The sequence below is a fragment of the Lynx rufus genome, unplaced genomic scaffold, assembly GCF_022079265.1.
Source record: "Lynx rufus isolate CCGP_SWC_20201006 ecotype Redwood Valley unplaced genomic scaffold, mLynRuf1.p SCAF_2, whole genome shotgun sequence".
Taxonomy (NCBI): Eukaryota; Metazoa; Chordata; class Mammalia; order Carnivora; family Felidae; genus Lynx; species Lynx rufus.
Genome location: NW_025814834.1, coordinates 14,393,818 through 14,409,819, shown reverse-complemented (window position 1 = coordinate 14,409,819; position 16,002 = coordinate 14,393,818). Strand labels below are relative to the sequence as shown.

Here is a 16,002-nt window from a genome sequence, read left to right as displayed (position 1 = left end):
ACTCAAACTTGGAAATTCAGAAAAGTCTTCCTTTGTGAATTAATATTAGATTAACATTTATATTAACCGTTTGGTAGGAAAGCAATATAATAATACTGCCAAAGAGAAGATAAGGGGGAAAAGACATAATTCCATTGTTCCATTTTGATGCATTTTTTTCCCAATCCTTTTTTTTTTTTTATGCTTTAGAAAGTTTGTACTGTTAGAAATTTAAATTTTGGTTAAGTCAAAATCCCTTAGTGGAGGGCTCCTGAAACGAAGGCTTTTGGAGATACGTTGGGTAAATATTTGTTCATAAATAGTGGCTGGATTGATGGTCTGTAACTCTTAGGACTAAATATATATTGACAAGGAATGGGTTTTTCTGAGACTTTAAGTGTCTTCTTCAAACTGAGAGTGAACCAGGTTTTTGCGTTAATGAGAAAGGAAGGACCAAGAAAGCAACCGCCAGGGCGAACCAGCTTCCACGAATTTTTGGAGCCAAATGCCCCTCAATCCGGGATCACCCGCGAGTAAACCCTAGAGCAGGAACTAGAGCTCGCACATGCGCAGTAAACACTCAACGGCAGCCGCCCCGCCCCCTGCGTACTAGCCCCGCCCCGGTTTCGCTCTCCTCGTCCAAGTCCGGGGGTTTGTGTCACCGAGGCACCGGTCCGGCTTTTTTCCTTCCGCCCTCCGTTGAGTTTTTTTTTTTCCCCCAGCAATGGCATCCGGCCTGGGGAGGCTGCTGTTGCGGGGGCCTCGCTGCCTCCTGGCCCCGGCCGCCCCCACTCTCGTCCCGCCTGTTCGGGGCGTGAAGAAGGGATTCCGCGCCGCCTTCCGCTTCCAGAAAGAGTTAGAGCGCTGGCGCCTGCTCCGGTGCCCGCCGCCGCCCGTGCGCCGGTAGGAACCGCCTCGGAAGGGGTCGGGTTGGCGGTGGGAGACCGGGCGGCGGCGGCGAGGAGGGTGGCTCCTCGCTAAAGCGCGCCTGGCCTGAGCCTGGGACACGTGTGGTAGAGTCACCGGTGGAACGTGGACGCGTGGACTGAGGCCCAGGGAATGGATTTCTGCCTTGGGGCGCCGCGGCACTCGCCCTTCGATCCTATCAACCGCGAGTTGTGAGAAATGAGGCCTCCCGAGTGTAACCTTTATGCGGGCCTGGGGGGTTGTAGACCCTGTGTTGCAATGGCTGGGAATTCTTGGGTACGGATAAGAGGGATGAAAGCGTTCCACAGCGTTGCAAGAGCGAACTTAAGTGTATGCACAAGTCCACTCGCCAGAATAAAAGGAAAACAGTAACAGTTGAGCTTTAGGGGTTTTTTGTTTTTGTTTTTGTTTTTGGTTTTTTTGCCCTAATTTATCTTGTTTGTTCTTAGCCTTGTTGCAATAGTGTCTGGCAGTAGCTTGGCAGAGCAGTCCAGTGGTCTGGTAGAGAAAGTCACAGGTAGCGCCACCTGAGATCTGCTGCACGTGAGGTCTCGGATCTTCTTGTCTCTGATAAGGTGTCTTTGACATGCAGTCGTGGCAGTGTGCACCTCAGTCTTTTGACTTCCATTTGTAGGTATTTGAGTTCCATATTATTGCTATTACAGCAGTGACTAGTTTGGAAGTTACTACTCCTTTGGAATTAAGTATGAAATTTCATAGCGGCTTTAATATTGCCCCCCCCCGAAAGGTGAACCAATTTAAACATAGATCAGTAGGAAGAGAAGTTCATATTCTTCTATTCTTTCAAAACAATATTAAGTTCTTTTCCTAATAGGCAAAAAAAAAATAGTTACCTCTTCTTAATTCACATTTCTTTGATTATTGTGAGGTTAGTCATGTTACTTTTATAGTTGGAAGAAACTAAGCATTATATAGGTTATATACATTTTATGACTTATAGCCAAAATCTTTAGCTTTTCCTATTTTAAAAACAATTTTTTTTAAGTTTACTTATTTTGAGAGAGAGAGAGCAAGCAGGGTAGAGGCAGAGAGGGAGGGGAGAGAGAGAGAATCCCAGGCAGTCTTCAGACGTTTAACTAACTGAGCCACCCAGGCATCCCTCCTATCCTTTTTTACTTAAAAGAGTTTCATTTTGGTTTTAGTGTCTCTTTAGAAAGACCTTGTAGTCATTCCTGGGAATGATTACGAACTTTTAACCTACTTACTATGATAGTAGATTGTTTAGTTGCTAATTTAAAGGGGTGTTTGTAAAACTTGATAAAATAAGAGCTGAATATAATGTACTTATTGTTTATATCTTGAACCTGTGAAATTATAATTTGTATTTCATACCTGGGTATAAAGCATAATTCTGTGGTTATAGGAGAAATGAGGACTCTAAAAGGTAGGGTAATGGCTCAGTCTCTGACGTTGAAGAACATCTTTAACATTGGCTCAAAGGGAGAATGAGTGCACCAGTGAATATAGCAAAGAACCGCAAGTACTCATCTGACTTAAGTTTTAACTTTTAGAAAATCAAAGCCTTGTGTTAAAATGAAACTCAGTCCGTGGGGCGCCTGGGTGGCTCAGTCGGTTGAGCGTCCGACTTCAGCCCAGGTCATGATCTCACACTCCGTGAGTTCGAGCCCTGCATCTGGCTCTGTGCTGATAGCTTAGAGCCTGGAGCTCGCTTCGGGTTCTGTGTCTCCCCCTCTCTCTGCCCCTCCCCTGCTCATGCTCTCTCTCTCTGCCTCAAAAATAAATTAAAAAAACATTTAAAAATTTTTTGAAAAAAAAAAAATGAAACTCAGTCTTTTTTAATTTCCTTTACATAATCAATCAAATTGCATCCCAATGAAAAGTTCTTGCATCATTGCAACATCTTATTGTTCTCTTTACCATCTCTTACTATCTTCTGTTCTATGTTTTCAGTTCAGAGAAGCCCAACTGGGATTACCATGCTGAAATAGAAGCGTTTGGACATCGGTTACAGGAGACCTTTTCCTTAGATCTTCTCAAAACTGCATTTGTTAATAGCTGCTATATTAAAAGTGAGGAGGCCAAGCGCCAAAACCTTGGAATAGAGAAAGAAGCTGTTCTTCTGAATCTTAAAGATAATCAAGAACTCTCTGAACAAGGGACATCTTTTTCAAAAACTTGCCTCACACAATGTCTCGAGGATGCATACCCAGACTTGCCCACCGAAGGCATTAAGAGTCTCGTTGACTTTCTCACTGGTGAGGAAGTGGTGTGTCATGTGGCCAGAAACTTGGCCGTGGAGCAGTTAACACTGAGTGCAGAATTTCCAGTTCCCCCGCCTGTTTTACAGCAGACTTTCTTCGCAGTAGTTGGAGCCTTGCTGCAGAGCAGTGGCCCTGAGAGGACTGCTCTTTTCATCAGGGTAGGTAATGCTTGATTGCAGAGGCTGGGACATACATGAGGTGGGCAGAAGAAAAAGAAGTTTAAAAAAAATTTTTTTTAATGTTTATTTTTGGGAGAGAGCGCAAGTAGGGGAAGGGGCGGGGCGAGAAGGGGACACAGAACGCGAAGCAGGCTCCAGGCTCCGAGCTGTCAGCACAGAGCCTGACTCGGGGCTCAAACCCACGAACCGTGAGATCACGACCTGAGCTGAAGCTTGGAGCTTAACCAACTGAGCCACCCAGGCGCCCCTGAAAAAACTGTTTCGTGATTCGTTCCTTTGTTAAATGATCTTGGAAACTTATATGTGAATTTTTCTCCCTACCAAATTCTGAGAAAGCCCTAAAGCTTATGGTAGTGTCTCATTATTGAGGGCATCATCAGAGGTGCATATTAAGTGCTAGGTTGTGAGTTCCCAGGGCTGCAAGCCTGTCTTCAGCTTTCCATCATTAGGTCCACAGGCAGTGCCTGCATGGTACATGTTCAGTAGGTGTTTAGTGAATGAATGACACCAACTATTCAAAGGCCTGGAGTGGTTAGGGAGCTTCGTGCTGAGGCACCGGCTGCTGTTCTACTTTTACAAGTAGTAAAATCTTGGATTTCTGAGTCTCGTTGATGTATACCTAATTCCTTGTTAGCCAGTAGCTTAGCTAATGAAAATACATAATTGGGATTCCTTGACTCCCCCTGTTCTTTTAGAATTTAACTGGGAGGATTTTTATCCCCTGCATTGGATGAATGCACGAGTTTTTGGTCACCTTTACATAATGGCAAATCCACACAATTACTTTAAGTCAAGAAACAGTCTTGATTCAGACATCTGAATGTCGGGTCCTTGAAATCAGCATCCCTTAACTGTTGGGATATCATTTCGTTTTGATCACTTTGATACAGAAGAATACCTGCATTGGCCAACATTCAGGCTTTGTTCATATCCGTCTTCCTCCTTCCCCAACTAGGGCCTGTAACAGGTGGGCCACCTCTCTGCCTTTGGGAAGCAGGTATATTAACGGCCCTTCTGGAGTGGGAGCTCAGAGAAGGAAAAAGGAGAACAGAAGATTTTTACTTGACCTGGTGGCCGTCAGCTGGTCTAGTGCTTTCTGAGTCTGGTTGATGTTCAAAACAGACTCTACGGGGCATTGTGTCCCCTGCTGGAACCTTCCAGCCATCTTCCTTGACCTGGGTATTGACTCTTTTTCCCACATCAGCTTCCGGTTTCCTGGATAGGATTCCCTTACAAATGATACCCCTTCTGTGAGTTCCACACTAGGTCTCAAGGATATTTATACCTTTGACATGAGTTGCAGGCTTCTGCTACTGGCAACCTCTGCCAGCCTGTTGGCCTGTAAGCAGAGAATGTGTGTTGGCAGCCAGGTGACTGTATGTTTCTCGTCTCAGATTTGGAGGCCACTGGACTCTTTGAAGTCCTCGCGGCTTGAGGTGAAAAGGAAATCCTCTCCTTTGCCCTCTCCTCTCCCAGTAAAATAGCTTTTTCTAAAGAAATCCTCACTGAGTCCTCCCTTGATTTCCATTCTCTTTGTCCCTTTAGCTTCTGTGGAGTCTTAGAACTGTCTAAACAAATTTTGGTCGCTTTGCTTTGATACTTCCACAAGGTAGTCCTGAGACCATTTTGGAAATTCATGTTTTCTGTGTCGTAGTGACTCTGTTGACAGTTCTATTTATAGATCCTGTTAAAGATAAGTAGGTCAAATATCTGTGTTTATTCCATTCATTTGTCCACCTAGGATCTGTCGTTTACTGTGTGCTAAACACTTTGCTGAGCACTGGAGCCGGAGCAACATGGAATACGATCCTTGCCTCCAGGGTCCTAGTCTGCTCATTAGGCGGTTCGAGTGGCCGTTGCTCTCAAAGATGTGTTATAAAGGTGCAGAGGGAACTCGGGAGGCAACAGTCAGTTATAACAGGGTTAGGGAAAGTTCATGAAAGTGATGCTTGCCCCTAGGAAGGACATTCCAGGAAGAAACCTTGAGGACAGGCTTGTGTGTGGGGAAGCGTATTGAGGAGTACATAGTGGATGGTCTTGTTAAGACTGCTCTAGAGAAACCTGGAGGAGTTTTGATAGATTTCCATGATCATAGGTGCATTTTAGAAGCATGTCTTCATACTGTCTCCCTGTTCTGGGGAGGTGAGATTGGAATGTTCAACCTCCACTTCCACTGAAAGTTCTAATAATAAACTAATAAGACCAGGAACCTATCGGGAAAAAATAGGAGGCATAGGTAATCACCAGAAAAATCTAGATTTCTTTTTCTATTCCTACTAATATCTTAGGCATTCAGATTGTTTTTCCTTACCCTACCGTTGGGTTATTTTATATTGCAGATAATCCCAGGGATTCATATATAGGTGTAATTAACATATGTGTCTTGTAAGGCAACTCTATACATTAAAAAATTCAAAATCCCCAATAAGGACTTACAAATTAAAAAAAAATTTTTTTAATTCCAGTATTATTAATGTACAGTGTTATGTTGGTTTCAGGTGATAAATATTTTTTACTAACGAAGCTGAAATAGAGTTCTGGTGCTTGGGCAAGTGTTGTAATGAAATTGACTATTTTATGAACTAAGGTGTTTTTTAAATTTCTCCCCTCCTATCCCCATTTACCCATCGTTTATTATATACTGGGTTTTTTTTAATCTTTTTTTTAAAAGTTTATTTTTTGAGAGAGAGCGTGAGCAGGGGAGCGTGAGAGAGAGAGGGAAAGAAAGAATCTCAAGCAGACTTCTCACTGTCAGTGCAGAGCCTTATGCGAGGCTTGAACCCATGAATTGAGACGACATGACCTGAGCCAGAAACCAAGACTTGGATGCTCAACCCACTAAGCTAGCCAGGTGCCCTATCCTGTGTTTGTTAACATGAGTTACTTGCAGTATATTTTAATGAAAATTTATGTTCCCTTATTTTCTGTCAATATTGATAGTTGTTTTATTGGCAAAATTCTTTGTTCATAATTTTTCAATTTTCTTAGTCTCATAGATTGAAAATATCAGGTCTTAAATAGGTTCAAAAGACACTTAACATGAAATTATTTAAATGATTTTTTTAAATCATAAATTTAGTGAAGTACTACCCTCTAGAGGTTTTTTGGTTTTTTTTTTTAACATTTATTTATTTTTGAGAAACAGAAAGTGAGCAGGGGAGGGGCAGAGAGAGAGGGAGACACAGAATCCAAAGCAGGCTCCAGGCTGTCAGCACAGAGCCCGACGCGGGGCTTGAACCCACAAACTATGAGATCGTGACCTGAGCCGAAGTCGGACGCTTAACCGACTAAGCCACCCGGGTGCTCTAGGAGAGAGAGAATCTTTTTTTTTTTTTTCAACGTTTATTTATTTTTGGGACAGAGAGAGACAGAGAGAGACACAGCATGAACGGGGGAGGGGCAGAGAGAGAGGGAGACACAGAATGGGAAACAGGCTCCAGGCTCTGAGCCATCAGCCCAGAGCCCGACGCGGGGCTCAAACTCACGGACCGCGAGATCGCGACCTGGCTGAAGTCGGACGCTTAACCGACTGCGCCACCCAGGCGCCCCTAGGAGAGAGAGAATCTTAAGCAGGCTCCACAACCAGTGCGGAGCCCCGGGCTTGATCTCAGTATCCTGAGATGATAACCTGAGCTGAAGCATCACTTAACAGCCACCAGCTGCCTCCCATAGTAGTTTCTTAAACGAGTTTCTGCTGGAAGTTTCTACCATTTATTCATTAATTCATTTGCTTTAAAAATCTTTTTCTTACTGATAAAGATATATTTCTAAGATAAGATTTCACCTTCAACTATTATTTATATTTTTTTCTTCAAGTTTTTATTTAAATTCTATTTAACATATAGTGTAATAGTAGTTTCAGGAGTAGAATTTAGTGACTTATTACTTACATATGACACCCAGTGTTCATCCTGACAAGTGCCCTCCTTACTACCCATCCCTCATTTAACCCATCTCCCCCACCTCCCCTCCAGCAACCGTCAGCTAGTTCTCTGTAGTTAAGAGTGTTTTATGGTTTGCTTCTTTGTCCTCCGTACCGTCTTCTCTTTTGTTTCTTAAATTCCACATATGAGCGAAATCATGTGGTATTTGTTTTTTTCTGACTCATTTCCCTTAGCATAATACACTCTAGCTCCATCCACGTTGTTGCAGATGGCAAGATTTTATTGTTTTTGACGTCTGAGTAATACTGCTTTGCAGATATATACCACATCTTCATCAATCTAGGGACACTTGGGCTCTCTCCATAGTTCGGCTGATGTTGATAGTGCTGCTGTAAACATCGGGGTGTCCCCCTTCACATCAGCAGTTTTGTATTCTTTGGGTAAATACCTAGTAGTACAATTACTGGGTCGTAGGGTAGTGATAGTTTTAATTTTTTGAGGACGCTCCACACTGTTTTCCAGAGCAGGTGTACCAGTTTTCATTCCCACCAACAGTGTAAGAGGGTTCCTCTATCTCCGCATCCTCACCGTCACCTGTCGCCTGAGTTGTCAATGTGAGCCATTCTGACAGGCTTGAGGTGGTATCTCATTGTGGTTTCGATTTGTATTTCCCTGATGATGAGTGATATGGAGCATCTTTTCATGTGACTGTTAGCCATCTGTATATATCTTTGGAAAAATGTTCATGTCTTCTGCCCGTTTCTTAACTGGATTATTTGTGTTTTGGGGTATTGTTGGTAAGTTCTTTATAGATTTTGGATACTAACCCTTTATCAGATATGTCATTTGCAAATATTTTCTCTCATTCTGAAGGTTGCCTTTTAGTTTTGTTGATTGTTTCCTTTGCTGTGCGGAAGCTTTTTATCTTTTTTGTTTTAATTTTTTTTAATGTTTATTTTTGAGAGAGAGAGCGTGCGTGCATGTACGTGTGCACGAGTGCATGAGTGAGTCGGGGAGGTTAGAGACAGAGGGAGACACAGAATCTGAAGCAGGCTCCAGGCTCCGAGCTGTCAGCACAGAGCCCGACGCGGTGCTTGAGCTCACGGACCTCAAGACCATGACCAGAGCTGAAGCCTGACACTTAACCGACTGAGTCACCCGGTCGCCCCAGAAGCTTTTTATCTTGTGAGGTTCCAGTAGTTCATTTTTACTTTTGTTTCCCTTACCTCCAGAAATGTATCTAGTAAGAAGAATCTATGGCCAGATTCAAAGAGGTTTCTGTCTGTGATCTTCTCTGGGATTTTGATTGTTTCCTGTACTTAACTTTTGTGTATAGTGTAAGAAAGTGGTCCAGTTTCATTCTTCTGCATGTTGCTGTCCAGTTTTCCCAACACCATTTGTTAAAGAGACTGTCTTTTTTCCATTGGATTTTCTTTCCTGCTTTGTTGAAGATTAGTTGACCGTGTAGTTGTGGGTCCATTTCTGGGTTTTCTCTTCTATTCCATTGATACGTGTGTCTCTTTTTGTGTCAGTACCATATTGTCTTGATGACTACAGCTTTGTAATATAGCTTGAAGTCCGGAATTGTGATGCTTCCAGCTTTTTCTTTTTCAGAATTGCTTTGTTTTCTGGGGTTTTTTGTGATTCCATACAAATTTTAGGATTATTTGTTCTAGCTCTGTGAAAAATGCTGGTGGTATTTCGATAGGGATCGCATTAAATGTGTACATTGCTTTGAGTAGTATAGACGTTTTAACAATGCTTGTTCTTCCAACCCATAGCATGGAATGTTTTTCCATTTTTTTGTGTCATCTTCAGTTTCTTTCATAAGTGTTCTATGGTTTTCAGAGTACAGATCTTTTACCTCTTTGGTTAGGTTTATTCCTAGATATCTGATGGTTTTCAGTATAATCTTAAATGGGATTGATTCCTTGATTTATCCTTCTGCCGTTTCATTATTGGTGTATAGAAATGTAACACTTCTATATGTTGATTTTGTATCCTGTGACTACGGAATTCGTGTATCAGTTCTAGCAATTTTTTGGTGGAATCTAATGGGTTTTCTACATAGAGTATCATGTCGTCTGCGACAACTATGATTTTTGTAGTAAAACTTACGTGAAAAACTACACAGAAATGAAAAAGAATAGTACATTTTGTCTTTTTCAATTCCCAGTAAGTTTTTAAATTCTCTTAAAAGTACTTTGAATTATGGTCCTTATTTTCATCATACTAATTTCAATGTATAAATTATATTTTTATGCGCAGGACTTCTTAATTACTCAGATGACTGGAAAAGAACTCTTTGAGATTTGGAAGATAATAAATCCCATGGGGCTACTGGTAGAAGAACTGAAGAAAAGGAATATTTCAGCTCCTGAATCTAGACTTACCAGGCAGTCTGGAAGCACCACAGCTTTGCCTGTGTTTTTTGTTGGCTTGTACTGGTTAGTAAAATTTTAATCTTAGCTTCATAACATTGATTGGAAGCCTTAAAAACTGACTTCACAATTCCTTAATATAATCTCTAATTGCATTGAAAGATTTCTAAAATTTTTATTTTTTAACGTTTATTTATTTTTGAGAGAGAGAGAGCATGAATGGGGGTGGGTCAGAGAGAGAGGGAGACACAGAATCCAAAGCAGGCTCCAGGCTCTGAGCTGTCAGCACAGAGCCCGACGTGGGGCTCGAACTCACAAGCAGTGAGATCATGACCTGAGCCAAAGTCGGACGCTTAACTGACCGAGCCACCCAGGCACTCCTGCATTAGAAGATTTTTAAAATCTCATTCCCACGATTATCTATTTACTACTTCTTTTCCTGCTGGTTATTCTTAGGGGAAGCCAAGTAATCTGGGGTTTGCTAATAGTAGCTTTTGCTAACCAAGTATACGTTGTATACTTGGAGGTAAGAACTTCATCTTACTCTAACTATTTCTGTAGAAAAAGAAAAGTTCTGATTCAAAAGTGTTACCGATTGAACCATAATCCACACTTATAACAGCTTCAGCTGAGCCTAGGACTGGAAAAGGAAGGGTTTAGTTGTCCATCAAAATATATAAATCAACCCACGTTGAACAGGTCTTAGTTTTGTTAGTAACAGTTGACTTGCCTCACACTGATTGAATAAGCGACCTCGATTAAATTAGGTAAATGTTTTCCTAATCTTTATATGACGAAGAATTTTCTAAGTTAAAGGCGATGGAAGGCATCACAAAGGAGAAAATGGATAATGTAAAAAGTTTCAACTTGAAGTGCACAGCACAATGATGAGATACTTCTGCTTATCAGATTGAAAAGTCTTAAACACGTCCTTTATCTGCAGTTCATATACTCCTGGCAGAAGAACAGAGTGGTGCAATATTTCGGAATTCTGACAAAACGCCAACAGTCTTTAAATTTTTCACGTTCTTTGATTTGGTGTTCTCACTTTTGGGTGTGTCTCCTTCTGGACATCAAAATGTGTAAACAAAGGTGTTCATTTGTGGTTTACCCTTTATCCCCCATACCTACAACAGTTCCTAAGACATAGTAAGTAAACAGTTGTTGAACTAATAGTTTTTAAATAAGGCAAAAAATTAGTAATAACTTTGGTATCCAGCAAGAGGGAAATGACAGATACACATGATGGAATATAGTACAGCTAGGACAAGTGATGTTCTTAAAGGATTTTTAATGATACATGGAAAGTTTGAAGAATGATCTCTTATATTTAAACAAAAAAAGGAGTTTGCCCTGTTACTAAAATTGTTGTCATCAGGTAGTAGAATTATTAATAATTATTATTATTATCTAGGACAAAACCTAGATTTTGCATAATGGTTTTTAAAAAAATGAACAGTGATACATTGCCACCATCATTGAGGTAGAAACATGATAAACAAACATTGTATAGTTGAAATTCACTTAGATGATTTTCTCTATCCTTTATTTTATACAAATATGTACTGTCTAATTATTATGGTAAAGTGTAACCTATATGATTAAGCTTTGTTTCATTCCATATTATTACCACAGCAAGTGTTTCTGAGCAAATTCCTTCCACATTGTTTTTCTTTTATCTGCACAGTTCTTGCTTGTCTTTCTTTGATTTGAGTCTTCCTTAGCTTTCAGGTCAATTTATATCGAATCAAAGCTACTAAGTGGAGTTGCTGTTCATGGAATTTTCAGAGATGCTTCTTTTAGTTGGATAGGTCCAGTTTGGGGTCAGGAAATTTCCAGGAAGTAGTTAAAGATAATTGAGAAGTAGCACATCCATACCACACTTGTTCAGTGCACATCCTTTCCTCCCTTGCTGGATCATTTTTTACACTTGGAGAAGAGATTGCTAGTTATAGTAAGACAGATATCAGTAAAGCAGAATACCTATTTTTGTTGTAATTTGGTTTTAATAGAACACCAATAGACTTAAGTGTTCACTGTGCTACTTCACTATCCTTTGGGAATAAATTAAAGTGGATTATAATATATAAATTTTTTTTAGATCTTAGCAAGTTTTAAAGATCTAAAGCTCTTATTGTAAAATCTAGAACCGGGGTAGCTCAGTCAGTTGAGCGTCTGACTTTTGATTTTGGCTCAGGTCGTGATCTCATGGTTCATGAGATCAAGCTCTGTGGTTGGGATTCTGTTTCCCTCCCTCTCTCTGTCCCTCAACGTGTGCACACTCTCAAAATAAATAAAACTTTAAAAAGTATATATATAGAACTACTTATCTTATTTGTTTTAAAGTTTAGATGAGAAACCAGAAAGGCACAATTTAGTTCTGTAAAATTTTTCCTCACATTACAGGTTCAAGATAAATTAAAAAAAATGTCAATTTTCCATGAAGAGTCTTTTTTTTGTTTTTGAGAAAGAAGGCACAAGTCAACAAGGGGCAGAGAGAGAGAATCCCAGGAGGAGAAGAGAGAGAGGGAGAGGGAAAAGTGGGACTCACCCAGAACGGGCTCATGTTCACCCAAAGCAGGGCTCGAGCTCACGAACCATGAGATCATGACCTGAACTGAAGTCAGATGCTTAATGACTGAGCCACCAGGCGCCCTCCATGAATTTAGTTTTAATAGTTTTGAGTTTTTGTAGGAAGATTTTTATATATTCTTTCATCACTAACAACAGAACAAAACCATATTTACCTAGATGCACCTTGGTTTTTGATTTGAAAAATATTGGGTGCACCTGGGTGGCTCAGTCAGTTAAGCGTCTGACTTTGGTTCAGGTCATGATCTCGTGGCTCGTGAGTTCAAGCCCTGCGTCAGGCTCTGTGCTGACAGCTCAGATCCTAGAGCCTGCTTCAGATTCTGTGTCTTCCCCTCTCTCTGCCCCATCCCTGTTCGTGCTGTGTCTCTCTCGGTCTCTCTCTCTCAAAAATAAATAAACATTTAAAAAAATTGAAAAAAAATATTGGACCTACTAAGTTGTTGATATTTCTATGGAAATGTAAATATTTCTTTTCTAACTACTGTATATAAGGAATTCGTACAAAACCCTACTATTCAAAAGATACTACATACAAAGCTCTTGTGTTACTCCTGATAGATATTCTTGCCAAAATAAGGTTCAGAAACCATAACAGGCTTGTGGCCCATGTCTTATGATGCGCGGATAATTTCAGACTACTCTCGGTGTTTTGTCTAGTGATAGAAAGCTGATTGCGGAGGGACCTGGGGAGACCGTGCTGGCTGCGGAAGAAGAAGCTGCTCGCGTGGCGCTCCGGAAGCTCTACGGGTTCACGGAGAACCGCCGGCCCTGGGACTATTCCACACCCGGAGGGAATTTCAGAGCAGAGAAGCTACCCGGCTACCCGGCCAAGCATGTGGCAGCCTGAGATCTGCGAGCCAGGCAGTGAGACACAGGTCAGAGATGCTCACAGCTGGACATTGTTCAGATTGTAAAGGAATAGATCTTATTCCTCATCACGAGTTCCTAAAATTAAACAAATATTCATCAGGTCAGTGATTCTTTTTTTTTTTTTCATTTTTGTTTTGTCAAAAGTCTTTTTAGATGTCTTCCAGTAAATTTTTTCTGAAGTCTTTGATTTTATTACTGTATCTCACACGTATAGTTAGGCGTATTTTATTCCTTTCCGGCTTCATCATAGTTTAGGTATGTGTTTCATGCGAACTTTAATGCCAATAAAAAAGTCATTCTCTAAAGACTTCATTGTAGTTTACGTCGATATACCCAGGTTGGTGAACTTTGCCCCTCAAATATTATTTTAGCTAAAATAGTAATCATTCTTAACCTTTCGAAATGTAAAGTGCAGATGATCACAGTTGGGTATTTACATGATCCTTAGATTCTGTCAAGGTTTAAAATTTTGTATACTAAACTAATTCATCTCATAGTTCTTGAATTTCTGTAAAACACATGGCAGAAAAGGTTAACTTTTCAAAAGCAGTTTAAAATACGCTAATTGAAAAAGTATACGTTTATCAGTGCCAACGGAAAAATAAAGTATGTGTTTATCAACTTCATGTCCCAGAATCACAGTCCTGGCTGCTGTGCACCAAGCATGTTGTAAGTATTTTACCGTAACATTCAGCTTGTGGAGGGCAGAGCTCAGTGTGTGTCCTTCCGGTTCTTCGGTCCTTCGTGTTTGATTCAGTGGCCCTCCAACCACACATTCCCTTCGTTTGTTTCTAACTTTTGGCAGCAGTGATAATTTTTGGTTTCAGTCTGTCAGTAGTCAGTCCCAGGGGTTAACAAGAAAAGTGGGACTGGGGAGTTGAGAATAGAAATGTTAAAACTGACAGCACTTTTGCCGTGAAATCTTTTTTTTTAGTTGAAATATTTTTATTTTATGTTCAAAGAGCTAGCATTAAGATAGACACAATGGATGACCCATTTCGTGAAGTCCACTTAATCCAGCTTCATGCAGCCTGGGTCCTTTGCGTCCTGATGGAGACCCACCCCGGTGGCACATCCTCAGGCCGTAATTCCGGGTCAGATCATGCCCGTTGGAGCAGAAGTGGCGAGAACAAGAACCCTGGCTGAATTTTCTCGGCTCCAGTAGAACCGCTGGTTGACCCGCCTTGCTTTCTCGGTGGCAAAAGACTTGCCATAAAATCTTTCTATTAAGGAAGATAAAGGGCCTTTGGAACCTCTTTCCTGAGACCGGTCAGGACAGTGGGACTTTTGTCATATGTAGGAGGGCTTACAGCTGTCACAGGAAAAGTAGAGACTGTTTTTAGAGAGGAAAGTCTCAGAATTACCTAATCGGCTGCATTGGTCCGTCAAAAGTAAAGTATTTCACCTTTCTTTTGAGAGTTCACTCCAGCTCCTAACACTTGAACGCCGGGATAGAGGGCCAAACCTAGTGGTAAAGTGCCACACTTGGGTGTGTCATCCACAAGTAAACACGATTTGTACGTATCTCATGGACACCAGAGAAGAAGAGATCATAGAAAAGGTTCTGAGAAGAAGAGACTGTAAATGTCCTCCAATCACTTAACTCATCCAGTATATGCAAAATGTCAGATTTAGCTAGAGTATTACTTTTTTTATGAATACTTTTTAAAAATTAATGTTCTTTTTAAACATTTGTTGTGTATGTATGCATGTATTTATTTATTTAAATAATCTCCACGCCCAGCATGGGTTCAAACTCATGACCCCAAGATCAAGAGTCACTTGCATCCTCGGAATGAGTCAGCCAGGTGCCCCAGCTGAAGTATTATTCTAATTTTATTCGGGGTGAACATTTTTCCAAAAGGTCTTTAGAGAATTCGATTGTAAACTCGGTAGTCCTTCATTTCCCTCACAAGTAGTGCTGATAATCCCAGATTTCTCCTGCTCAGGGCGTCTTGCAGGAGCTTACCCTACAGGGTTGGAGGGAACGCTCCTCACCCTTAGATTTTCAAGCTTCTGAACCTTGAACGCTTCTAGATTTACATGTGGAGGAAATCTAGGTCTAGTTCATAAAAACTTTGCAAGGACAGATCCAAATCTCTTATGAAGAATGTGATTTCAACACATTTCTAAGTAAAGTCTTCCCCGATTTAAGTTGTATATAAGAACATTTTTTTAATGTTTATTTTTTTATTTTTGAGAGAGAGTGCGAGCAGGGGAGGGGCAGAGAGAGAGAGGGAGACACAGAATCTGAGGCGGGCTCCAGTCTGAGCTGTCAGCACAGAGCCCAGTGCAGGGCTCAGACTCGGGAACAGCGAGATCATGACCTGAGCCGAAGTCAGACGCTTAACCGACTGAGCCACCCAGGCGCCCCAAAGTTGTATTTTTAAAAAACACCCACTAAACTATGATGGGCTGGAATGTAGAAAGTAAAATACTAACATACTTTTGCAGCTTCCTATGAAAGAGCTTGAAACTTGTAGCTAACCTGTAGATAAACTTTAATTTGCCACGTAAGAACCAATACTGCGTACATTTGACATGTGGGCAGGAGGAACACGGGGGTGTGAGGATGTTGTCAAAGGCGTGTGTGTGACCAAAAGCATACAGGGGCCACTTGGAGGACTGCCTTTTTGGCCACTGTCTAATTGACATTGAGAAGAGCATCCTTATGATCACACGGAAGTCGGAACAACTGTAAGCACTGATGCTTAAGGTTGGCCTGGCACCAGAGAAAGACATTAAAGCCATTCACGTTGCAATTCTGACCTCCTTTGCCACCATTTCCCACTTGCCAGTTCCCTGAGCCCAAAGCATAAAATTGAGCCAAAAACGTACGACTGATGTCTACAGACTCAATTACATAAGCTTTATCCTTTTTTAGTCTATAATGTTTTTATGATAGGCATATATAAAACAGGGAATATTATTCTCAAAGTGTTTCATG

At 41.1% G+C, this 16,002-nt stretch overlaps 1 protein-coding gene across 1 annotated transcript; it reads left to right on the top strand.

Moving 5' to 3' along the window:
• The first annotated feature begins 671 nt into the window (after positions 1-671).
• Positions 672-13,360, top strand: MRPL44 (mitochondrial ribosomal protein L44). Its single transcript, XM_047084809.1, has 4 exons — positions 672-882; positions 2,839-3,307; positions 9,481-9,659; positions 12,843-13,360. The coding sequence occupies exons 1-4, from the start codon at positions 704-706 to the stop codon at positions 13,030-13,032; spliced, it is 1,017 nt and encodes a 338-aa protein (XP_046940765.1). The 5' UTR covers positions 672-703; the 3' UTR covers positions 13,033-13,360.
• Positions 13,361-16,002: the final 2,642 nt, after the last annotated feature.